Source organism: Anolis carolinensis, chromosome 6, assembly GCF_035594765.1.
Source record: "Anolis carolinensis isolate JA03-04 chromosome 6, rAnoCar3.1.pri, whole genome shotgun sequence".
NCBI lineage: Eukaryota > Metazoa > Chordata > Lepidosauria > Squamata > Dactyloidae > Anolis > Anolis carolinensis.
This window is the reverse complement of record NC_085846.1, coordinates 39,386,473-39,411,919: the sequence shown is the minus strand read 5'-3', so window position 1 is coordinate 39,411,919 and position 25,447 is coordinate 39,386,473. Positions and strand designations below refer to the sequence as shown.

Here is a 25,447-nt window from a genome sequence, read left to right as displayed (position 1 = left end):
CCTGATAGTCATTCATGACTAACCATCCAAGAACTAACCAGAGCTGATCCTGCTTAGTTTCCAAGATTAGCTGGGATCTGGTTCTTTCAAAGCATTTAGGCCCCTCTGCAATGGTAAAGAGCCACAAAGGACCCGTCCAGACAGTACCATTATACCAGGAGCTCTCGCAGCAAACAGGAGAATGGCCAGATCCTGTCAGATGCTGTTCCCTCAAAACGCGGAAGCAATCGCTGCAAAAGGCAAAAACGTGAGATATTCAGGTGCGGGAATATCGCAGTTTTGAGCCGAATATGCAGATATTTGCATGTCTGTATGTCCCTGCAATCGGAAATGAGGGTTTTTTTATCTGGGTTTTAGATGTTTGTTCCTGATTAGTCAATTCCTAAAAAGAAGGTGACACTTGATTAGAAGGCAAAAACTTTGTCCTGGGAAGAGGAACTTCGTCCTTTACCTATTTATTGAAGTTTGTGGCAGAAAAATGAAGTTCCTGGGGTGCAACAAGTACTTTCACATTAAGTAGTATACAACGAAACAGGCACTTTCAAACAAGGAACAGAATATCATTATTACTGTAATTAAATCTTTTTGTATGGCTATCTGCAGACAGGTTTCGAGGTGTACTTGTGCCAGGGAACAACAGGATGATGTCGCCGGGTAATACATGTCGGTTCTTTGGGTGTATGCTGACAACATGGGGACAGTTTAGTAAATAGCAAAAACTTTTAACACTGGCTGTTGGGACATGGATGTGCTGGAGAGGAATGTAAATAGTGAGAGCCAAGGGCATGCAGGTGGCTAATAGAAACAGCCATGTATAACCCAGACACAGCACCCTACTGTCCTATGCCACAAGTACACAACCAAATCTGCCTGGACAGATGGTCAGACAGCCAGATTCTAAAAAGTGTCAATAATGACAAAGTTTTGTTCCTGGCTTGAAAGTGTGTGTTCCTGTTTTATTGTGCAGTGCTGACTTGGGCAGAAGTGGTCCTACCCCATTAGGTTTGTTTGTGTGGCAGAAACTTCATGAAATGTCTGGAGGGCACAGTTTTTCTGGCCAGGACGAAGAACTGAACTTTTGCAGAAACCCGTATATCCACATATCTGCATCACACCATTAAAACAAAACCTGTTGAGGTTTCCGACAGAAGTCCCACAGCAGCCGTCTTGGGAGCCTCTGAATCTCGGAACAAAGCATCAAGTCTGGACAATGGAGGCAGAAATCTCAGGACCAACAGGTCTGTATGTGGACCTCTTCTGAAGCCCCGGGATTTTTTTTTGTCCCTGTTTAAAACCCGCTATTTAGTGCTGTCTGGAAGCACCCAGAGCCAACACAATCTGAAGTTTTGTTTATCATTCATTCTCTATCACAAAAATGGGCAACTTAAGCTCTCCAGATGTTTTTAGACTACAAACATAATCACTCATCATTAGCTATGCTAGACAGGACTAATGGGAATTGCTGGCTACAAACTAAGTCTCTGGAGGGTCACAGCTGCCCACTTATACTTTACCAGCAACATCTTGATCAGATTTTCACCCATCCTTTCTACAAACCAGGGGATAAATAACAACAAGTTTGTTTCACTGCAGATATGCTTCCTACTGACATCTACCACTTCCTTTTCAGAGAAGCAAGGCAGCTCTCCAGCCACAATTTACAATTATGGTTATATGTCCCCACTCAGAAATGTTGTCGGTTTTGCCCCATACAAAAAAGGATAAGTAGCAGCTCTATATAGCTAGACATTTCAAGGATCAGCAATGGAAAAAGCCATAACTTGGTTACACCCAGTTTCAGACAAACGAGCCATGCTTTGGGTCTGCAACCTAGAGCTTTTTATTGCAAGGTAAGGCGAGTTCCCGATGCATGGAGTCATTAACTCTTTGCCATGTAGTCTTGCACCACTGATGTCAGCAACATTGTGACTTTCGATTCAGATCTACGAAAGGGACTCTCTTCCAGCTGCTATCAGCCGCTCTGTGGTTAACGCTGTTGTACATACTCGATGTCCTAGAAAAGAACAGAGACCATTGGCACCACATGATTATTGTTTCAGTAAAGTCATCTGACGCATCCTAGCTATCACGGTCTTAAAAACTGCTTTTTTATTAAGAGGAATAATATATGTCAGTCAGATCTGACTGGCAAGAGGAGTAATTTATTTTCAGTTATCAGATCTGTGTTTCAGATCTACAACTTCCTTCACTGCTTCTCTTTGGTCTCCAGAGGACCAGCCATTTTGTGTTCATTTTCCAACTACATTTTTCCTTTGCTTTGATTGGCTTGTCTTTTTTTTTTCATCCCCCCACTGCATAAGGTACATAGAAGTCGTTTTATCAGCACAGCATAATCAGCACAGGTTCATCTTGATGAAAGGTAAGAAAAGAGAAGGTACTACATGGTATCCGGAGAGTTGGAGAATCTCACCCAGAGAAAGACGCTACCACATATGCTTCATGTAAGAAAGGCAGGGAGAAAAGAGAAGTATGAAAGCAGATCAGACCCCAGAGAACCAAGGAAAGGCTATCTGATGTAAGTATGAACAAACACACAAACAAGCAAACAGGAAGTTATCATAAACATGATGTGCCAAAACACCTAGAGTGTGGCAGGCATTCTAACTACCACTGATGATGCATCCATAATGTAAAATGAATGCAGTTTGACACCACTGCCATGGTTCAAAACTATGGTATCCGGAGAGTTTGAGGCCCCATCTACACTGCCTTTTAAGATTATCTGCTTTGAACTGAATTATAAGACACTGTAGATTCATACAGGAACCCTTGATGGCGCAGCGGGCTAAACCGCTGAGCTACTGAACTTGCTGACCGAAAGGTTGGCAGTTAGAATCTGGTGAGAGGAGTGAGCTCCTGCTATTAGCCCCAGCTTCCACCAACCTAGCAGTTCGAAAACATGCAAGTGTGAGTAGATCAATAGTACCACTTCTGCGGGAAGGTAACGGCACTCCATGCAATCATGCCGGCCACATGATCTAGGAGGTGTCTACGGACAATGCCGGCTCTTCGGCTTAGAAATGGAGATTAGCACCAACCCCCAGAGTCAGACACGACTAGACTTAATGTCAGGGGAAAACCTCTACCTTTACCCAGAATCGTATAATCCAGTTCAAAGCAGATAATCTGGATTTTATATGGCCATGCAGATGGGGCCTGAATATTACAAGATCTGTAGCCTTATTTGCCAAAGGGTGCTTATGTCTCACCAAACTATAAATCTCATTATTCTACTGCATTGAGCTGTGGCGACAAGCATCTCAAGCTCTGAGGATCACCTGTGAAGGAATCCCCCGGAGCATTGCAGCACATCAAAATACCTAGGAGTCACTCTGGACCATGCTCTGACTTACAAGAAGTACTGCTTGAATATCAAGTAAAAAAGTGGGTGCTAGAAATAATATCACACGAAAGCTGATTGGCACAACCTGGGGATCACAACCAGACACAGTGAAGACATCTGCCCTTGCACTTTGCTACTGAGTATGCATGCCCGGTATGGAATACATCTTACCACATTAAAACAGTGGATGTGGCTCTCAATGAAATATGCCACATAATCACAGGATGTCTACGCCCAACACCATTGGAGAAATTATACTATTTAGCCAGTATTGAACCACCTGATATCTTCCGGGAAGTCGCAGCCAGCAATGAAAGGACCAAGGCATTGAATCTCCAGCCCATCCTCTGTTCAGATATCAGCTAGAATGCCATTGACTTAAATCACAAAACAGCTTCCTAAGATCTACAGCAGTGGTTCTCAACCTGTGGGTCCCCAGATGTTTTGGCTTTCGACTTCTAGAAATCTTAACAGCTGGAAAACTGGCTGGGATTTCTGGGAGTTGTAGGCCAACCCACCCAGAGACCTACAGGTTGAGAACCACTGATCTACAGAGATACTTTTAGGAACACTTCAGCAAGCGAGAGTCCAAAAGTGGCAGCTAAAAACTCAGAACCTTAATCAGTGACTGATAGTGGATGAGAAACTCCCTCCTGGGCACACAGAAGACTGGGCAACTTGGAAGGCACTGAACAGACTCTGCTCCGATACCACAAGATGAACAGCCAATCTTAGGAAATGGGGCTACAAAGTAGGATCCATGACATGTGAATGTGGAGAAGAGCAAACCACAGACCACTTACTACAATGCATTTTGAGTCCTGCCACAGGCACTATGGAGGACTTTCTCACAGCGACACCAGAGGGACTTGAAATGGCCAGCTTCGGGTCAAAGGAAATTTAGCATAATGCCAAGTGTTTAACTTTGTGGTTTGTATACATTATAGCTGTATTCTCAGTTTGCTTTTGACTCAATAAATAAAAAAAATGAGCTGTGCCAGTTAAAGTGGTATCAAACTGCATTAATTCTTCAATGCAGATGCACTCTGAGTATAGGCATGCAAAGGTTGCAAACTCTAATAGTAGTCAGCAACACCCGGAAGACCACGCACTCCAAAGCCCTGCTACAAACTTTAGGAGAGGAGTAAGGACAAAGTAGATTGCACAGGACTTTATTGCTCTACAGTTGGCTGCATTGGGACATGCCAGAAACAAGAAATCTTTGGTCCTTCTCCCCATCTCGTCTCTTGACTTACCTTGTACCTTTTCAAGAGTTTGCCACTGTGCTTCAGGACATGGTCGGTGTTACATGGGCAACGTTCTTCTTTAACTTCTGCAAGAAATTACAAGGTGAGAGCGAAACAAAGTGTAAATTCTGTACTTTCAGTAGAACTTGAGGTTATGGTGCCACGGTGGCTTGTTTTCAAAGAAGTCCGCTTTCAAAGAAGCATTTACAACCTTCACACCCAACTGACTAATCCTCCTCCAGTAGCTTTACTTAGCCAGAATAGACAGGGTACTAACAGATTAGTGGCTGGCCTCACTTTTTCTAGCAATTTGTCCACATTATCATGTTAAACAAACGTAAACCCATCCTTCAAAACTGGAAAAGTACATCTCAAGTTCTAATCCCAGCCGTCAGCTTCAAGTCCTGACTTACAGAGTTGTTGTGTCAGGACTTCTAAGGTAACTGCTGTGTATTTTGAACACCTGAAATCAATGTAAATAAATATGTTGTCGAAGGGTTTCGTGACCAGAATCACTGGGTTGCTGTGTGTTTTCCAGGCTGTATGGCCATGTTCCAGAAGTATTCTCTCCTGGTGTTTCACCCACATCTATGGCAGACATCCTCACAACTTCTGAGAATGCTTAACGTAGATGTGAGTGAAACATCAGGAGAGAATGCTTCTGGAACATGGCCATACAGCCCGGAAAACTCACAGCAACCCAATGTAAATAAACTTAAGTTTTTGTTTGTTGCTGCTTTGAACAAACCAAACACCTTTTCACAAATTGTGGATGAAATGTTTAGGATGGTCTTACTTAAAGTACAAACTGTGTAGCACGCATAAAATTGGGATCTAAATTATTTTTCCATTGGGTTTCATCAAATTTGGAATCTATGGTTGTCTGGCATACGCAACATTCACTCCATACAGAGTAGAACAATATATCATTTGCAAGTTTTTGATCAGTTGATTTGAATTTTTCATTTCAAAAAATATGTTTGGCACTACTAAAGTCTGTCTGTTTGCTACTCAGCTATGTGTAAATGTCTGGGGTAGTTTGACTTAACATTTAAACTATGTGATGTGCCCAAAATTAACTTAAAAGGGTTTTTTTTTTCATTTATACAGAGCAGAATGTTTCATGGTCAATGAGACTGATGTGCAAAGCGAGAAATATCAGATGCTCTCCCCAGCGACGCAAAAGTGGCAATGAATATTTAATTTCAACTGCTCTAAAGCAGAGTTTCTCAAACTCTGCTCCTCCAGACGTTTTGGACTTCAGCTCCAATAGTTAGGACTTGATTTAAGCTTTATTGATGAGAACTAAGAGCAACTCGATCTAGATCAGTGGTTCTCAGCCTTCCTAATGCCACGACCCCTTAATACAATTCCTCATGTTGTGGTGGCCCCCAACCATAAAATTATTTTCATTGCTACTTCACAACTGTAATTTTGCTACTATTATAAATCGTAATGTAAATGCAGGATGTATTTTCATTCACTGGATGAAATTTGGCACAAATACCAGATACGCCCAAATTTGAATACTGGTGGGGTTTCTTGGGGGGGGTGGGGTGATTTTGTCATTTGGGAATTGTAGTTAACCTACAATCAAAGAGCATTCTGAACTCCACCAACGATGGAATTGAACTAGAATTGGCACACAGAACTCCCATGACCAAAAGAAAATACTGGAAGGGTTTATTGGGCATTGACCTTGAGTTTTAGAGTTGTAGTTCACCTACATCTAGAGAGAGCTATGCAATCAAACAATGATGGATCTGGACCAAACTTGGCACGAATACTCAGTATGCCCAAATGTGAACACTGGTGGTGTTTGGGGAACATAGACCTTGACATTTGGGAGTTGTAGTTGCTGGGATTTATAGTTCGCCTACAATCAAAGAGCCCCTTGAACCCCACCAATGATAGAATTGGGAAAATTCGGCTTTTTGTTTCCAAAAAGGAAGAGAAGGCCAGGAGAAGAGAAATTCAGCCTTCTCTGTCAAGTCGATGTTGCAACCCCAGGTGAGAGCAGAATCAACAAGATCCTGCTGACATAAGATCATCAGAAATACCGTATATAATCAGGTATAAGCTGACCCGAATATAAGCCGAGGCCCCTAATTTTACCACAAAAAAATGGGATAACTTATTGACTCGAGTATAAGCCGAGGGTGGGAAATGTAGCAGCTATGGATAAATTTCAAAATAAAAATAGATACCAATAAAATTTCATTAATCGAGGCATCAGTAGGTTAAATGTTTTTGAATATTTACCGTATTTCAAAGAAAAACAATAAACTAGCTCTATAAGTGGAAAAGTAGGGGCAACAAAAACAATATGGTATCAATAATAATCTAATAATAATAATAATAATAACAACAACAACAACAACAACAACAACAACAACAACAACTTCATTTGGATCCCACCCTATCTCCCCATGAGGAATCAGGTCGGCTTCCAGCATAGTAACAGGCAAACATTCAAAGCCTACATAAACAATGCAGAGCTAGATATAAATCTATAATTATATATACTAATTTCACATATGCATTTACCCCTGAAACATTTGCAAATCCCCCTTCTCTCTCTCTGTGTGTGTATGTGTGTGCATTTCCCCTACAATATTTGCAAGCCATATATATATATATATACAGTAGAGTCTCACTTATCCAACATAAACGGGCCGGCAGAATGTTGGATAAGCGAATATGTTGGATAATAAGGAGGGATGAAGGAAAAGCCTATTAAACATCAAATTAGGTTATGATTTTACAAATTAAGCACCCAAACATCATGTTATACAACAAATTTGACAGAAAAAGTAGTTCAATACGCAGTAATGCTATGTAGTAATTACTGTATTTACAAATTTGGCACCAAAATATCACGATGTATTGAAAACATTGACTACAAAAATGCGTTGGATAATCCAGAACGTTGGATAAGCGAATGTTGGATAAGCGAGACTCTACTGTATATTCATATCTATCTAGACATGTCTATATATATATTTGTGTGTTCATTTCCCCCCTGTAATATTCGCAAGCCCTATATATAGGTAGGTAAGAATATATTCATATCTATCCAGACATCTCTCTTTATATAGATATTTGCAGAGACTTGCAAACATATGAGGGTAAATTCATATATAAAAATAATGTATATGTATGGCTACAGATACACAGGTACATGGATCTATATGTATAAAGGATTTGCAAAGACCTGCAAACATATGAGGGGAAAATTCATATATAAAGGTACATAGAGATTGCAAAAGCTTGCAAGGGATTAATGCCTATAGGAGAGTTTAACAAATATTTCAGGGGAAAATGCTTTCATAAGATTAATTAATATATATTTTTCTTCTTCCTGACTTGCAAAGGTGTCTTTCTCTTTTCAAAACATTCCCTTGATTAAGAGCAAGGGAGGCTTTGGAAAAGTAAACATACTGATAAGGGAGGAGAAGAGAGAAATAGATCACATATTGCAAGCAATAGTCTGCAGGCTCCGTTGCCGGCCTTGACCTTTACCCAATTATAAGCCAGGGGAGGCTTTTTCAGCTCATAAATAAGGGCTGAAAAACTCGGCAGTATATACGGTATGTGTTTTCTGATGGTCTGACACCCCCTCGTGATTCCCCTAGGGATCCCGACCCCTAGGTTGAGAAATGCTAGATCTAGATCTAACTACAAGGCTCAAATTCCAAAGTACAAAATATATTTCATAGGTGGACAACCCTGAATGTTTTTTAGGACATTTTTCATGTCACCCTAAAAATCAAAGGCCACACCACTTCTAGTGTCTTAAAAAGAAATGAATGGTTGCTAAAACGCCCAAATTTGCTGAAATAAAGGCTTGTCCTGTCAAGTCATCTCAGGGGTCGGTCACAACTAAAAATCTAAACAGGCTTATTTGTGCAAGTTCCACTGGAGTCCTGTTTGACAGTACAATGCATCCTTGTAATGTGACCCATCTTAAACAAGGCTGCTGTCCAAGACATCCTACACCGACTTGTCAAATACCTCCAACCTATTAATATTTCATGCACCAAAGACAATGTGGGAGGCGAGGTGTGGATGACTGTTTGCCAGTTTTCAGTTTAGAAGCTGATTTTGCTGATTTATTATCAATATTATATGTATACACAATATATTATATTATTACCATATCATTCATTTACAATATTTCATTTGCAATATTAGTAAATGAAAGAACAATACAATATTTAAAAATAAAAATAATTTTAACCAACATACTGTAAACTTATCAGGATTTCAGAGGGAAGTGTGGGCTTGCTTCTGGCCAATGAGATAATCAAGTAGGATTGTTGTTGTGCCTTCAAGTCATTTCAGACTTTGGGCGAGCCTAAGTCTAAAACTAGGGCGGGGGGCCAGGTAAATGGCCTTGGAGGGCCGCATCCGGCCCCCGGGCCTTAGTTTGGGGACCCCTGCCATAGACCTTTCGACTTCTCTATAAACAGTTGTAAGCAAAGTTTGAGCAGGCAGAACAGGATGAACTGCTGGTTGGATTTGTCTCTCTGCTAGTGCAATGTAATCTCTTAAATGCTCTCTTCTCTTCTATGAACATCCTGTATTCTTACCACGAGAAGGTGGAGGTGGTGGAGGTGGTGGCCGTAGTGAGGGATTCCGGGACATCTGGTGGGAGGGCTGCTTTTCTGGGACTTTCTGAGGCTGCCTTGCTTCAAAGGGACTTCTTGCCTGAATAACACGGGCACACAGAACTGGTGAACATTACAAAGGAAGCTTTGCCTAGTTAATGCCCAGTTATTTCTCTTCCCCTGTGCTCCATACCTGTCGAGTGCTGCTCTTGGTCTGTTCTTCGAGGTCCCTTCTTGGGTTCTTCTCTTCACTTCCTTTCTATTTTGAAATAAAGAGGATATTCATCATTGCCCTGTTATCCATGTGGAAATAGCTATCTTCACTTTGCTTTGGTAGCCTGATTATAATCAATTCCCATGTGAAATCTTTTTAGCCCCTTTCCCTATCTTCTACCACCCTGTATTTTTTCCTTTTTTGTCTCTGAGAACTGCAGTACCCCATACCGCTTTGTGATCTTCATGTACACAAATGCAGCAACCTCGTATCACACCGCTGTATTGTCTATGGCACTGGTTCTTAAACTTTTCCATTCAGGACTTCATTTAGTTTGAGAAATCTTTCGTGACCCTAGGTAGGTAGGTATATCTATCTATACACACAATAAAAATGAACAATCTGTATGTGTGTATGTGGAGGAGGTGTCCACTTACATAGACAGCCTCCTGCCTCCATAAACAGCTATAGTTCCCACTGAGCAGGAGACACCCATGGCCCTCCCTCCACTGACATTGCAGGTTATAGTGAGCGCCATGAACACGTAGCCCAAACTCTGCCAGTGTCCTCCACAAACACCATTCAGCCTCCCACCCAAGTGAGGGGGCAAAATGGTGTTTGTGGAGGACACTGGTAAGGTTTGGGCTTCGTGTGGGGACAATTTCATCCTAGATATACTGTTTTTCCTCCAGAATTGACATTCAGGGTTCCTTAATTTGCATGACCCTGCCCACTGCCTCTATCTCTACTCTTTCCTATGGCACAGAATTAACAGAGAAATTGATTAGTAACTGAATAAGAGGTTTGGGGAGAATTCACCATTATTTACATTAGTTGTACTGTATTTGATCTACATCCAGAGAGCACTGTGAACCCAACCAATGATGGATCTGGATCAAACATGCCATGGATAATGGGACTTGCAGTACCTTCATTGATATTGTGACCCCCCCCCCCCAACAATGGACTGGGACCAAACTTGGCACAGAGAAGCCCTATAACCAACTTAACATACTGCAGGGGTTTAGGGGAATGGACCTTGGTTTTGGGTGTTGTAGTTCACCTGCATCCAGAAAGCACTGAACCCAGCTGAGGTCAGATTTGGACCAAACTTGGAACACAGACACAATGTGGCCAATTGTGCATACAGGCCTGGTTTAGGGATGACTGACCTCGGATCTGGGAGTTGTAGTTCACCCTTATCTAGAAAGCCCTGAACCCAGCCGATGATAGATCTGAACTAAACTTGGCACACAGATCCAACATGGCCAACTGTGGATTCAGGCCTGGTTTGGGGGTGATTGACCTCAGATCTAGGAGTTGTAGTTCACCCTTATCTAGAGAGCCCTGAACCCAGCCGACGACGGAGCTGAACTAAACTTGGCACACAGACCCAACATGGCCAACTGAGAATACTGTCAGGGTTTGGGAGTGATTGCCCTGAGAATCTGGGAGTTGCAGTTCATCCTTATCCAGACAGCAACGAACCCAGCCAACGACAGATTTGGACCAAACTTCAGTGATATTACCTAATATCCCAAAACAAACAATGCCTTTTCTAATAACCCGGGCACTGCCAGGTCCCCAAGCTAGTAGGTGTATAAAATAGATATAAAATCAATCATTTACTGATAACACTATGTAACAAAATTTGAAAAAAATCTATTCCTAGTTTGAAAGTGTTATTTCCTGATTATGTGGTCCTTACTTTGAAAGAAGGTTATACTCCAGAAACTTAGTTTTTGTGAATGCCACAAACTATGTTGAATTGATTGAGATATTGGAAAAACTATAGCAAAATGTGCTGCAGGATGTTCCTTAATTCAATTTAGACCTAGGCAACATGTAACCTTCTTCTCCTTTAATTTGTCAAATCCCGTTTCAAGCTGTTCAAGTTGATAGCCACCACTTCATAATCTGTGTGAAGTGTTGCCAGAGCTTGGAGGTAATATATTACCTCTAATTTGTTCCTTTTGGTTGTCATAATTACCCAATGACATTATTTTTCAGTTATGCCCAATTATGTTACCTTATAGGAAGAGTAGGATTTTCTGCACTATTTGCTGCAGCCTAACTGATGTAGAATACCCGCTTATGTTGCCAAAACCCGACCTGTTTATTCCTTGGCCTTCTTCTTTCTTCAAACCAACCCAAGCAATGTAAGGGCCCTTCCAGACAGGCTCTATATCCCAGGATCTGATCCCAGGTATTCTGCATTAAACTGGATTATACGAGTCTGCACTGCCAGATACTCTGGGATAAACAGAAAACCTGGAATCGGATCCTGGGATATAGGGCATGTCAGGAAAGGCCCTAAGACAAGCACGGGGCCTTCCCACAAGTCTACTGATACTTCAAGGGTGCATCTACACTGTAAACATAATGCAGTTTGACATTAATTGAACTGCCTTGGCTCAATGTTATGATATCCTGAGAGTTGGAGTATTATACTATTTTTAGCCTTCTTTGCCAAAGAGGGCTGGTGCCTCACCAAACTGCTGCTCCCCAGATTCCATAACAATGAGCTATGGCTGTTAATGTGAGATCAAACTGGACTAATTTGACAGTGTAGATGCAACCTGAGGAAGTTTTCGGAGCTATGTTGTCAAAGGCTTTCATGGCCAGATTCCCTGGATTGCTGTGAGTTTTCTGGGCTGTATGGCCATGTTCCAGAAACAAGTTGGAGATAAATTAATAGCAATATTTGCTGGGCATTGGTGTTGCTACTCACAATGTTAATGTGAAAAAGAGTTTTTTAGTGACAGTAGAGTCTTGCCTATTGAACATAAACAGGCCGGCAGAACGTTGGATAAGCGAAAATGTGGGATAATAAGGAGGGATTAAGGAAATGCCTATTAAATGTCAAATTATGTTATGATTTTACAAATTAAGCACCAAAAATCATGTTTTACGACAAATCGACAGAAAAAGCAGTTCAATACACGGTAACGTTATGAAGTACCATATATACTTGAGTATAAGGCGACCCAAATATAAGCCGAGGCACCTAATTTTACCACAAAAAACCTGGGAAAACATTGACTCCAGTATAAGCCGAGATACCAATAAAATTACATTAATTGAGGTATCAGGAGTTTAAATGTTTTTGAATCTTTACCTCAAACTGTAATTTAAGATATGACTGTTCAACTCTGATTAAATCATTATTTTCATCTTCTTCAATGTAAATGTGCTTATGTATCCTTTTAATAATAATAGAGTGAAATAATAAATGTAATACAGTAGAGTCTCGCTTATCCAATGTAAACGGGCCAGCAGAACATTGGATAAGCGAATATGTTGGATAATAAGGAGAGATTAAGGAAAAGCCTATTAAACATTAAATTAGGTTATGATTTTACAAATTAAGCACCAAAACATCATGTTATACAACAAATTTGACAGGAAAAAGTAGTTCAATACACAGTAATGCTATGTAGTAGTTACTGTATTTACAAATTTAGCACCAAAATATCACGATGTATTGAAAACATTGACTACAAAAATGCGTTGGATAATCCACAATGTTGGATAAGCGAATGTTGGATAAGTGAGACTCTACTGTAATAATAATAATAAATGCAGTAAAATAATAAATGTAATAATAAATAGAGTAAAATAATAAATGTATTATTAATAATAAAAATAGAGTAAAATAAATGTAAAAGTAACAACAATAATAGAGTAAAATAATAAATGTAATAATAATAATTAATAGCGTAAAATAATAAATGTAACAATACCAATAATAATAGAGAAAAATAATAAATATACCATATATACTTGAGTATAAGCCAACCTGAATATAAGCCCACCAGGACCCTCACCCGAGTATAAGCCGAGGAGGTTTTTTTTTCAGTCCTAAAAAAGGGCTGAAAAACTAGACTTATACTCGAGTATATACAGTAAGTACTGTATTTATGAATTTAGCACCAAAACAGCGCAATGTATTCAAAACATTGACTACTAAAGGGCAGACTGCGTTGGATAATACAGAACGTTGGACGAGCGAAGGTTGGATAAGCGAGACTCTACTGTACTTTCACAGAAAACCTGTTTGACAAATTGAGCGAAACTACCTTGTTTTATGGAAAGGAAAGTATGTCCTTCCTCATTATTTCTAGTGTGTGTCTAGCAATATCTCACTGCCTTTCTCCATTCTATCAGGTTTCTTTCCCAGTTTAGCTCAGAGGCTTGTATTAGATAACACAGAAATGTCATTGTCTCTCTCCAGGCATCTCAAATTTTCCATTTTGGTTTAAGCAGGAGAGGAATTGGTGGGCCGAAGGTGTGCCTCGCTATCAAAGAATAGATCTTTTAACGCAAGCAACAATCTGAGTATACCAGTTTGGAAGAACTGCTATTTTGGAATATTATGCAATGGATGGTCTCTAATACAGTGCTTCGCATCAGATGTGGGGGACCCAACATCAAGGATTTTCTTGGACTGTATTACACTATGTAACAAAATTTGGCAAATGTTCTGTTCCTGGTTTGAAAGCATTATTTCCTGTTTAATTGTGCAGTACTTACTTTGAAAGTAATAGTTATATTTTAGAAACTTTGTTTTTGTGGCTGCCCCAAACTAGGTTGAATTGGTTGAGACCCGATGAGATAGTCATTGAAAAACTAGAGCAAAATGTTCTGCAGGATGTCCCGCAAAAAACAAGTTTTTTGCAGTTTAATAAACTTTTCCCATGTTTTGATGATAGAACCAATCAGGCAATGACATTTGAAACCCAGGAACGGGAATCGTGTCATATAGTGTTATCTCAGGTTCCTTCTACACAACTGAATAAAATTCAGGTCCCTTCCACACAGCTGTATCAAATCCACATTGAACTGGATTATATGGCTGTGTGGGCTCAGATAACTCAGTTCAAAGCAGATATTGTGGATTATCTGCCTTGATATTCTGGGTTATATGGCTGTGTAGAAGGGTCCCTGATTATCTATTTTGAACTGGATTATATGGCTGTGTAGACTCAGGCCCCTTCCACACAGCTGAGTAAAATTCCACATTATCTGCTTCAAACTGCTTTGACTTGCAGTTTCTCGAGTCACTCCTGACATGAAAAAACAAAAAACAAAAAAACTGGAATATATGGCGGTGTGAGCTCTGATAACGCAGTCCAAAGCAGATATTGTGGAATTTTCTGCAATGATATTCTGGGTTATATGGCAATGTGGAAGGGCCCTCAGATAATCCAATTTAAGGCAGATAATGTAGATTATCTGTCTTGATATTCTGGATTATATGGCAGTGTAGAAAGGCCCCCAGGCGCCTGCTACATTGCCATATAAAGTCCAATTTCTCTGCATTGAACTGGATTCTATGGCAGTGTAGAATCACATAATCCAGTTCAATGAAAATGTGGAATATCTGCTTTGATAATCTGAATTATAAAACAGTGTAGAAGAGGCCTAAAGATCAGAAAGGTGTGCTGCGTTTCTGGATTTCAGAAATGTTTATAAATTATTATTTTTTTAAAATTATGTTTATAAACACACTAGCTGTGCCCGGCCACACGTTGCTGCGGTAGTATGGGAAATAAAGTATTGAGGAATTGGTGGTAGTTAAGGTAAAGGGTAAAGGTTTTACCTTACATTAAGTCCATTATAAATGGGTTATATAGTTGTGTGGAAGGGCCTTGAGTCTACACTGTCATATAATCCAGTTAAAATCAGATAATCTGTATTTTATAGGCAGTGTGGAAGAGGCCTAAGTGAGGCCTAACTCTGCCTGTCCCCTGGGCTGAGTGGGTTGCTAGGAGACCAAGTGGGTGGAGCTTAGCCTTCTAACTGGCAGCAACTGGATAAAAACAATTCTTCCTCTCCCTCTAATTAGGACTTTATTTTTGTTTTGTTTTTGTTGTATGAACATAGAGGCATGGATGAGGGGTTGTGCTGCCAAGTTTAGTGTTTCTGGGATGTGTAGTTTTGTTGTTTTGTCCTAGGCCGAAATTTCATTACCCTTTTATATACAGTAGAGTCTCACTAATCCAAGCCTCACTTATCCAAGCCTCTGGATAATCCAAGCCATTTTTGTAGTCAATGTTTTCAAAATATCGTGGTATTTTGGTGCTAAATTCGTAAATACAGTAATTACAACATAACATTACTGCATATTGAACTACTTTTTCTGTCAAATTTGTTGTAAAACATGATGTTTTGGTGCTTAACTTGTAAAATCATAACCTAATTTGATGTTTAATAGGCTTTCCTTTAATCCCTCCTTATTATCCAAGATATTCGCTTATCCAAGCTTCTGCCGGCCCGTTTAGCTTGGATAAGTGAGACTCTACTGTAGGGGTCCCCAAACTAAGGCCCGGGGGCCGGATGTGGCCCATCGAAGCCATTTATCCGGCCCCCACGGCACAAGGGCAGAAGGGGGTTGGGCTAAATGACCCAAGAGGTCTCTTCTCCCATTATTATTATTATTATTATTATTATTATTAGAAACACAAGATGAGTCCACAGCAGACACTCTGCTGGCTGTTGAATTGGATCACACGTAATTTTGTCAACGCCGATTGTGTTTAAGTGCAGGCCAAGGCCTTTAGGCACTGCACCCAGTGTGCCGATCACCACTGGGACCACCTTGACTGGCTTGTGCCAGAGGCTTTGTAATTCGATCTTTAAATCCTCATATCGTGTCAGCTTGTCCAGTTGTTTCTCCTCAATCCTGCTGTCACCTGGGATTGCAACATCGACAATCTATACTTTGTTTTTTAACACGATTGTGAGGTCAGGAGTATTGTGTTCCAAAACCCTGTATTATTATTATTATTATTATTATTATTATTATTAACATTGAGGCTGGGTGGCCATCTGTCAGAGGTGCTGTGCTTGTGCTTTTGGTGCACAGAGGCAGAAGGGGGTTGGACTCAATGGCCCAAAGGGTCTCTGCCAACCCTCTTTTTATTGTTGTTGTTGTTATTATGATTTATTTATTTATTTATTTATTTATTTATTTATTTATTTATTTATTATTGCTCGGTGGCCAACCATAGTCCGGCCCTCCAACGGTCCGAAGGATTGTGAACTGGCCCCCTGTTTAAAAAGTTTGGGGACCCCTGCTCTACTGTATATAGATTTGAACATCCAGTGCTAGTTCAGAGGCTTAGCGGGGATTCGAACCCAGGGCTCCAGAGCCATAGTCCAGCGCTCTAACCATTACCCCACACTGGCTCTCTTAGCCCCGCCACCACCCCCTTTACCCTTTGGAGTGCCCTATGATTTATAGCCTCTTGCTCCCGTTCTATTGAGTTCCCCTCTCCCCGCTCAGCCCTCCGCAAAGCCACCTGCATCTTCTGCAGCCGGCGGTCCATCGCCATTTGCCTCCGGCGGGCTTCCCAGTGGTAAGCGCCGGCCATGGCGCCGCCCGCCTGCCCGGCCACCCCTCTCCTTTCCCGGCTTCGCCGTCGCTGGCCCCCGCCGAGACTCACAATGCCGCGATGCCCGGCAACCAGCAAGGACGCCGCCGGATCCCCCTGCGCCTTCCTGCGGATGGCCACCAGGGGGCAGCACCAACCACGTGGTTTTCCTGCACTGAAATATTGTGTACTCCCCAGAGCAGGAGTTTCCAAACTTTTTAGTTCATGGAGCCCCTTCAGAAAACATTTCTTTATCTCTGATCTATTTCATCAAAATATCTAGAGTTAGAAGGGAAACCTAAAGGCCATCCAGTCCAACCCCGTTTTGCCATGCAAGAAAACACAACCCAAGCCCTCCTGGCAGATAATAGCAATAGTAGTAGTAGTAGTAGTAGTAATACAGTAGAGTCTCACTTACCCAAGCTAATTGGGCCGGCAGAAGCTTGGATAAGCAAATATCTTGGATAATAAGGAGGGATTAAGGAAAAGCCTATTAAACATCAAATTAGGTTATGATTTTACAAATTAAGCAGCAAAAAATGTTATACAACAAATTTGCCAGAAAAAGTAGTTCAATACGCAGTAATGTTTTGTTGTAATTACTGTATTTATGAATTTAGCACCAAAATATCACGATATATTGAAAACATTGACTACAAAAATGCATTGGATAATCCAGAAGCTTGGATAAGCAAGGCTTGGATAAGTGAGACTCTACTGTAATAATAATAATAATAATAATAATAATAATAATAATGACAACATCTCCCTCCATCTCCCTAAGGGGACTCAGAGCGGCTTACATGGGGACGAGTCCGGTCAACATCGTAAAATATAAAACACATTAAAATACATGCACAATATCATAAAAAAGAATAAACATCAACAATTATAACGACATAGCAGTTGTGACTAAATAAAAACAAGCTCAAATCAACAGCCAATGAGCCTGAAATACAGTCCATTTCTAGGCATGGATGGGTGGGCTGGTGCAACTCACTTTCAAAAATGTTTATTTATTTATTTATTTGCAGTATTTATATTCCACTCTCTCACCCCAAAGGGGACTCAGGGTGGATCACAATGTACATATACATGGCAAACATTCTGTGCCATTAGACATACGACATAGAGACAAAGTCACAGAGGCAATTTAACATTTTCCAACTTCAGGCTTCATGAGGGTATTCTCGATTCCGGCCACAGGGGGAGCTGCTGCTTCATCATCCACTGTGACACCGAGTCCTTGATGGAATACTTCCTTATTCTTCCGCACGCTGGTGGATGATCTTTATGGTGTCCTAAATTAGTTAAATTAGCCTCCCCGCATAAGCAGTACCTAAATTTCCTACTTGATAGATGCAACTATCTTTCGGGTTGCTTAGGTCAACAACGAGCTAGGCTATTTATTTATTGGTCGGACACTCAATCTGACCTGGGCTGGTTTGAATTCATGACTTCTCAGTCAGTAGTGATTTATTGCAGCTAATGGGTAAAGTACATAAGTCCGATGAGTAGGGGTAAGCAATGTAAGATGGGGAATAATATATTTGGGTAGAGGACAACAGTAAAGTGCAAGGACGAGATTTAATATCATAACTGGAGCCAGGTTATTTAGGGGATTGTCTAGTCAAATGCACAGCAGAACATCCACGTTTTTAGTTCTTTATAGAAGATGGACAAGGTGGGTGCTGTCATCTGGCAGAAAACCTGGGATCAGATCATGGGCCGGATCTACACTGCCCTATATACCAGAATCAGATTCTATCTAGTAGTGTAGACTCATATAATCCAGTTCAAAGCAGATAATCTGGGATCAGATCCTGGGATATAGGGTAATGCAGATCCAGCCATGGACAGCACTAGGTGATCAAAACATACCAATCAAAACCATTGTGATCAGATATTCTTTTTCCTGGGAAAGGGATGTTAATTGTTGTGGCATGGCACTCTGTACATGCTCAGAGAACAGATGATAATTTCCTTATGTATGTCTTAACGGAGCACTAGTCCCAAAGCCAGGTTTGGGGCCATGATCCTGACCGGGGCGAAGGAGCATGTGGGCCACGATTCAAGAAATTCCACGAAATGTGTATCAAGGGTGTGCCAGGGACTGCAGAGACCAGATAAGTGTTGCCGCCTTTACTTAGAGAGTCAGCAAGAAATGAACAGGAGAAACCCAAGGTTCAGCAAAGGCCTGACCCAGAGTGAATCTCTCCGGCCCCTTCCACACAACTGAATAAAATCCCACATTATCTGCATTGAACCGGGAATATAAATACTGTGAATAAATAAATAAATATATGGCAGTGTGTACTCAGATAACCCAGTTCAAAGCAGATATTGTGGGATTTTCTGCCTCGATATTCTGGGATATAGGTCTGTGTGGGAGGGCTCTCAGCCAGGATTGCTGCAGCCAATTTTTCAAAGGGTGCATCTATACTGTAGAATTAATGGAGTTTGGGACCATTTTAACCACCATGGCTCAAGGCTACGGAATCCTGGGAGTTGTAGTTTGGTGAGGTATTGTTTGTCAGAGAAGACTTAAGGCCTTGTAAAACTAAGGGCCCTTCCACACAGCCATATAACCCAGAATATTAAAAAAAATCCCACAATATCTGCTTTGAACTGGGTTATCTTGAGTCCATACTGAAGTATATTCCAGTTCAAAGCAGATGTGGGATTTTATTCAGCTGTGTGGAAGACACCTCAAACTCCAGCAATCCATATATCCTTGAGCCATAAGAGTAAAACTGGCACTAAACTGCATTAATTCTACAGTGGAGATGCATTTTAGGAGGGCTTACTTCGCCAAAGGAAAATCCAAACATCCCAAGCAAGGGACCTTTTAGGCTGGGTCTACATTGCCATATAATACAGTTTCTGAATCCAGATTATCTGCTTTGAACTGGATTATATAAGGCTGGATCTACACTGCTATATAATCCTGTTCAAAGCAGGCAATGTAGATTCAAAACCTAGATTATATGTCAATGTGTATCCAGCATTCAGGCCCTTCCAGACAGGCCCTATATCCCAGGATCCAATCCCAGGTTTTATGTTTATCCCAGATTATCTGGCAGTGTGGACTCATATAATCCAGTTTAAAGCATAAAATCTGGGATCAGATCCTGGGATATAGGGCCTGTCTGAAAGGGCCCTTAGAGGAACTCTTCACGTGCTCTGAGGCTAAAAGACTCATGGGATGCCAAAATAGTACATGGCGGCCTATGTTCTTCATCTGGAGCTCTGGCATCTGACAGCAAGTTTGGTTATAGGATCAGAAGGCATATTCATCAAATTTGTAGGGAATACTACACCTGGAGGGATAGCAGATTGAATTGGGATTCAATAAAATCAAGAACAGGGTCAAAACTATGCCCCCCTCGACACTGCCATATAATCCAGATGATCAAAGCAGATAATGATCCACATTATCTGCTTTGAACTGAATTACAGTAGAGTCTCACCTATCCAACACTCGCTCATCCAACGTTCTGGATTATCCAACACATTTTTGTAGTCAATGTTTTCAATACATCATGATATTTTGTGCTAAATTCGTAAATACAGTAATTACTGCATAGCATTACTGCATATTGAACTACTTTTTCTGTCAAATTTGTTGTATAACATGATGTTTTGGTGCTCAATTTGTAAAATCATAACCTAATTTGATGTGTAATAGGCTTTTCCTTAATCTCTCCTTATTATCCAACATATTTGCTTATCCAACGTTCTGCCGGCCTGTTTATGTTGGATAAGTGAGACTCTACTGTATATGGGTGTACACTGCCATATAATCCAGTTCAAAGCAGATAATCTGGATTTTATATGTCAGTGTAGAAGGGGCCTAAGAAATACTGGTAAGATCCCACCTAATTTAGGAAGCTAAGCAGGGCTAGTCCTGGTTAGTCCTTGGATGGGAGACCAGTAACAAATACCAGGTGCTGTCGGCTATATTTCAGAGGAACTGACAGATTATCCAGATTATCAGTTTTGAACTGGATTATATGGCAGTGTAGACTCAGATAATCCAGTTCAAAGCAAATAATGTGGATTTTCTGCTTTGATAATATGGATTATATGGCAGTGTAGAAAGGGCATGAGGCCTCTTCCATAAAGCTGAATAAAATCCCACATTATCTGCTTTGAACCGGAATATATAGCAGTGTGGACTCAGATAACCCAGTTCAAAGCAGATATTGTGGGATTTTCTGCTTTGATATTCTGGGTTATATGGCTGTGTGGAAGGACCCTGAGTTTTCCTTGCTTAATAACCCATAAGTCAACTCGAAGGCACTTGTGCATGCATTATTATTACTACTACTACTATTATTATTATTACTATTATTATTAACCTGTGCATGCATACACCCTTGACCAGCCAGAATCATCTGTAATCCGAGCGTGTTTAGGACCCTGAGACATAGAAGCTCCCGCGGGCAGGTTTTGAGCAACTCTTCCCTCCCAGAGCAGCCGCTGAGCCAGAGACTCCGCCTTCCTCCTTCAACGCCCCGCCCCTTCTCCGACGCCCCGCCTCATTGCAGCCTACTCTGCTCCAGAAGCGTCCTGATTGGCTGCGGCAGTAGCCACGCCCCCAATTTGGCCTCTCCGCTTGCCGCCGCCTGCTCGCTTCCATTCAGTGAGTGGTAGGCGGTTGGATGGAACGGGTGAAAAAATTGCTGACTGCAGACTATCGACTTTTGTGGCTTGGCAGCTCAATGGAGGTAAGAATATCTGATAATGGTCTTTCATTGGTACTGAATTTGTTCTAGGCATGTAGATCTCCCTTATAGCTTCTATATGAGTGTAGTAAAACAAGTCTTAGAGCATATGCAGAGTGATTTTCCAACACACACACATCATTATGGAGAATGTATAACTACCCCGAAGAGTAGTGTTTCCAGGGAGAATTTTTCTGCAAAGTAAGTGGAAGGGAAAGAAACAAGCACAGCACTTTTGCAAGAGTATATTGTCCTTCATTGCATTGGGAAGGTATTCTGCAGCCTCCCATTTGGATCAAGGGGCAATTTATTACAGTTTTGGCTTTTATACTCCCATATAATCCGGATTATCAAAGCAGATGATCCACATTATCTGCTTTGAACTAAATTGTATGAGTCTACACTGCCATGGAATCTAGTTCAAATCTGGATTCTATATGACAGTCACATAACCTTGGGAGAAACAACCCAGGAAATAGGGTTTTGCCCTGAGTCCTAAACAATCTCCATTTTTAACTATGCATTTTATACTAACATCCTATTAGTATTGTGTTTTAATCTTTATATTATGTATTTTAATAATATATGTATTTTAATAATATATGTTTTTACTTGAATATTTTAGTGATACTGTATCTGTATTTATCTGTGTATTTTAATATATTTATCTGGGTGTTTTAATAATATATGTGTTTATCTGGGTAACAACATTTACATTTATTAGAGAATTGAAGAAATATTGTACTATGTATTATTATATCTACTATTGAGTTTGCTGGCACTTACTGCATTAGTTTGCAGCCTAATATAATCTTTATTTTCCCGATCTAGACTGGGTTGGAAAAGGAAGCTATTATATAAGATCCTTTTTGTTGATTTGTTTACTTTAAAAACCTGCAATTGATTGATTTTCCCTAAGTCAAAAATGCTGAGTACTGATCCTGTGCGAATATCCTCCTAAGTGAACACCTCTCCTGCTCCTAGGAATTGGATCTTGCCTATATAGTAGTGTCTGTTTTGTGGAATTGCACCCAAATGAGTCTGTGCAGGACTCCCTAAAAACTAGGCAAAAGTGAGCAAAACCTTTTGTTAGTTTTAAGTTGAAAAAGAAATAATTTTCTTTGAGAATGCAATGATTCTCCTTATGTGGCTTTTGGCATCAGCCTGCTACTTTGTGCATCCGCCAGAAATATTTTGATTGCTTTGCTTAAGGGTTTTTCCAAGGTGCCTTTTTCAGTCTGCGAATTACCGTATTTCTTCAGTTGGAAGACGCAGTCATTTTAATAAGCCTTTATTTATATGCCGCCTCCATCGCCCATAGGGACTCCGAGCGGCTTTCACAATGACACATAATAGTGCCATAACATGTACAATGCAATACGACAATGTCACTCAAAACACAAAAGATAAAAAGCAACATATAAAATTAATAAAAGCACCACTAATTCTAGAATGCAGCCCATTTTTAGAAATATTTATGTGAGATGAAAGGTACATCTTAGTCCCTTTCTGCACTGCCGCATAATATCCAGATGATCTGCTTTGAACTGGGTTATATGGCAGTATAGACTCATATAATCCAGTTCAAAGCAGATAATGTGGATTGTCTGATTTGATAATTCGGATTAAATGGTAGTGTAGAAGGGACTTTAGGCTTGAGGAAATACAGTATATTTAAAAATAGGACAGAATGGCCTTGAAGTATTTAAAAATGGAAACGAAAGGGTTCAGTTAAGTGAGATGTGAAATAAGGCCAAATGCATGGAATCTCGTGGATCTCTATGAGATTTCACTATTTTTTCCTATTTCTGCTGTTTCTCTGTTCTCATGGATACTCTTTTGTACCCACGACAATACGTTTTTAATTGGGCATTTTGAGAGGTCACATGATCTGCTTTGAACTGGATTTTCTGAGTCTACACTGCCATATAATCCAGTTCAAAGCAGGTAATCTGTATTTTATGCTGTAGTGTAGAAAGGGCCTAAGGCCTGCAGGCCGGATACAACCTTCCAAGGTCATTTACCCAACCTGCACCCTAAGGGCCCTTCAACACAGCCATATAATCCAGAATATCAATGCAGAAAATCTCACAATATCTGCTTTGAATTGGTTATTCGAGTCCATATGTTGAGCTGGAACATATGGCAGTATGTTCCAGCTCAAAGCAGATAATGTAGGATTTTATTCAGCTGTGTGGAAGGGGCCTCAGTCTGAAACTACTTGAAGGCACACAACAACAATCCTAATTAACTTGCCTATCTCATCAGCCAAAAGTAGGCTTGGGCCCCTTCCACAGCTGTATAAAATCCACATTATCTTCTTTGAACTGGATTATATGACAATGTGGACTCAGATTATAAGTTCAAAACAGTTTAATGTGCTTTATCTGCCTTGATATTCTGGATTATATGGCTGTGTGGAAGGGCCCTCACATTTCCCATTGAAGTACTGGTAAGTTTATGTTGGCTAAAATTGTTCATTTTAAATATTGTATTGTTTTTTCATGTGCAGTGTGCATAGGGATTCGTTCATGTTTTTTTCAAGTTATAGTCTGCCCCGCCCCCCAACAGTCTGTGGGACTGTGAACTGGCCTTTGCTTAGTTTAAAAATATGGGGACCACTGTGTTGGACAGTTAGGCACATTGAGTTACCTATGACAAAATATTTGCATAGGTCTTAAGTGTATCTTTGTGTCTTGCCATAGTGTTGCAACGGCTGCAAGCAGTGCTAATCCAGCCTCCATCGCTCCTCGAGATTCAACGCAGATTCTTGGACTATGGGGAACCAGCTGGCCCCAGTGCCCCCCTTCCGGCCCCATCTCCAGGCTCTGCACGTGGTGGTGGTAGGACTGGACGCGGCCGGAAAGACATCCCTGCTGTATCGCCTGAAATTCCAGGAGTTTGTCAAGAGTGCGCCAACCAAAGGCTTCAACATGGAGAAGATCCGGGTGCCGCTGGGTGGATCTCGTGCCATCACTTTCCAAGTCTGGGACGTGGGAGGCCAGGAGAAGCTGCGCCCGCTCTGGAAATCCTACATGCGGCACACCGATGGGGTGGTTTTTGTAGTGGACTCGGCCGAGGCGGAGCGCCTGGAGGAGGCCCGGGTGGAGCTGCACCGGATTGCCCGCTCCTCGGACAACCAAGGGGTCCCCGTGTTGGTGCTGGCCAACAAGCAAGACGTTGCCCAGGCGCTCTCGGTGACCGAGGTAGAGAAACTGCTTGGCTTACATGAACTTTGCGCCTCGACTTTGAGCCACATCCAGGGTTGCAGCGCTGTCAGCGGCCTGGGACTTCAGCCAGCCCTGGAGAAACTCTACGAAATGATCCTCAAGCGCAAGAAGGTCCTTCGCAACAGCAAGAGGAAGCGCTGAGGAGGGAAACTGGCAATTTGAACACTTTGCACCTGGATGCCGGTTTCTTACCACTCCAGGCAGTATGTGGACCAACATTGGACATGCCTCATTCAGACTCAGGGATTTGGATCCTTGAAAAAGTCACCTCACTTCAACCACAAACTTTATATCTTTTTTAAAAGTTGTCACAGTGGGCTCTTTTATGAGCTCTTGTTTTTTTTTTGTAGAAAACAAACCTTAAATTATTAAATACTCCGTATTGCAACATTGGGCAAGGCAGTTTTGTAACTTTTGTTTTCTACTGAGCAGGGTGGGAGATAGGCCCCCATTATGATTAGGAATGAGCCAGATGATAAGACGAGAGACATGAAAAGACTGCATTCCTTGTGCAGTGGTTGGAAAATGTTGTTTTTCACTAGAGAAGCAGACAATGCCTGATTTCCAAACAAAGATATGCTGGAGCTCAAGGCAGTTCAGAGGTCACATTCTTTTGTTTGAATGCTATTCCCAAAGAACTCCAGAAAAACCACCGTGAATTATGGCTGGTCAGGAATAA

At 41.1% G+C, this 25,447-nt stretch overlaps 2 protein-coding genes across 3 annotated transcripts; one reads left to right on the top strand and one right to left on the bottom strand.

Moving 5' to 3' along the window:
* Nucleotides 1-1,781: 1,781 nt before the first annotated feature.
* ccdc200 (coiled-coil domain containing 200) lies at nucleotides 1,782-16,877 on the bottom strand. 2 transcript variants are annotated; one of them, XM_062984321.1, is made up of 5 exons: nucleotides 16,740-16,877; nucleotides 9,415-9,480; nucleotides 9,204-9,321; nucleotides 4,621-4,697; nucleotides 1,782-2,014 (listed from the first exon to the last, which is right to left on the bottom strand). In XM_062984321.1, the coding sequence occupies exons 1-5, from the start codon at nucleotides 16,809-16,811 to the stop codon at nucleotides 1,988-1,990; spliced, it is 360 nt and encodes a 119-aa protein (XP_062840391.1). In that variant the 5' UTR covers nucleotides 16,812-16,877; the 3' UTR covers nucleotides 1,782-1,987. The 2 variants fall into 2 exon arrangements, with proteins under 2 accessions (XP_062840391.1, XP_062840390.1); XM_062984320.1 differs by lacking the exon at nucleotides 16,740-16,877 and adding an exon at nucleotides 11,548-11,667.
* A 4,514-nt stretch (nucleotides 16,878-21,391) lies between these two features.
* On the top strand, nucleotides 21,392-25,161 carry arl4d (ADP ribosylation factor like GTPase 4D). The gene is made up of 2 exons (XM_008113180.3): nucleotides 21,392-21,541; nucleotides 24,244-25,161. Exon 2 carries the CDS (start codon nucleotides 24,316-24,318, stop codon nucleotides 24,907-24,909), a length of 594 nt encoding a protein of 197 aa, XP_008111387.1. The 5' UTR covers nucleotides 21,392-21,541; nucleotides 24,244-24,315; the 3' UTR covers nucleotides 24,910-25,161.
* Nucleotides 25,162-25,447: the final 286 nt, after the last annotated feature.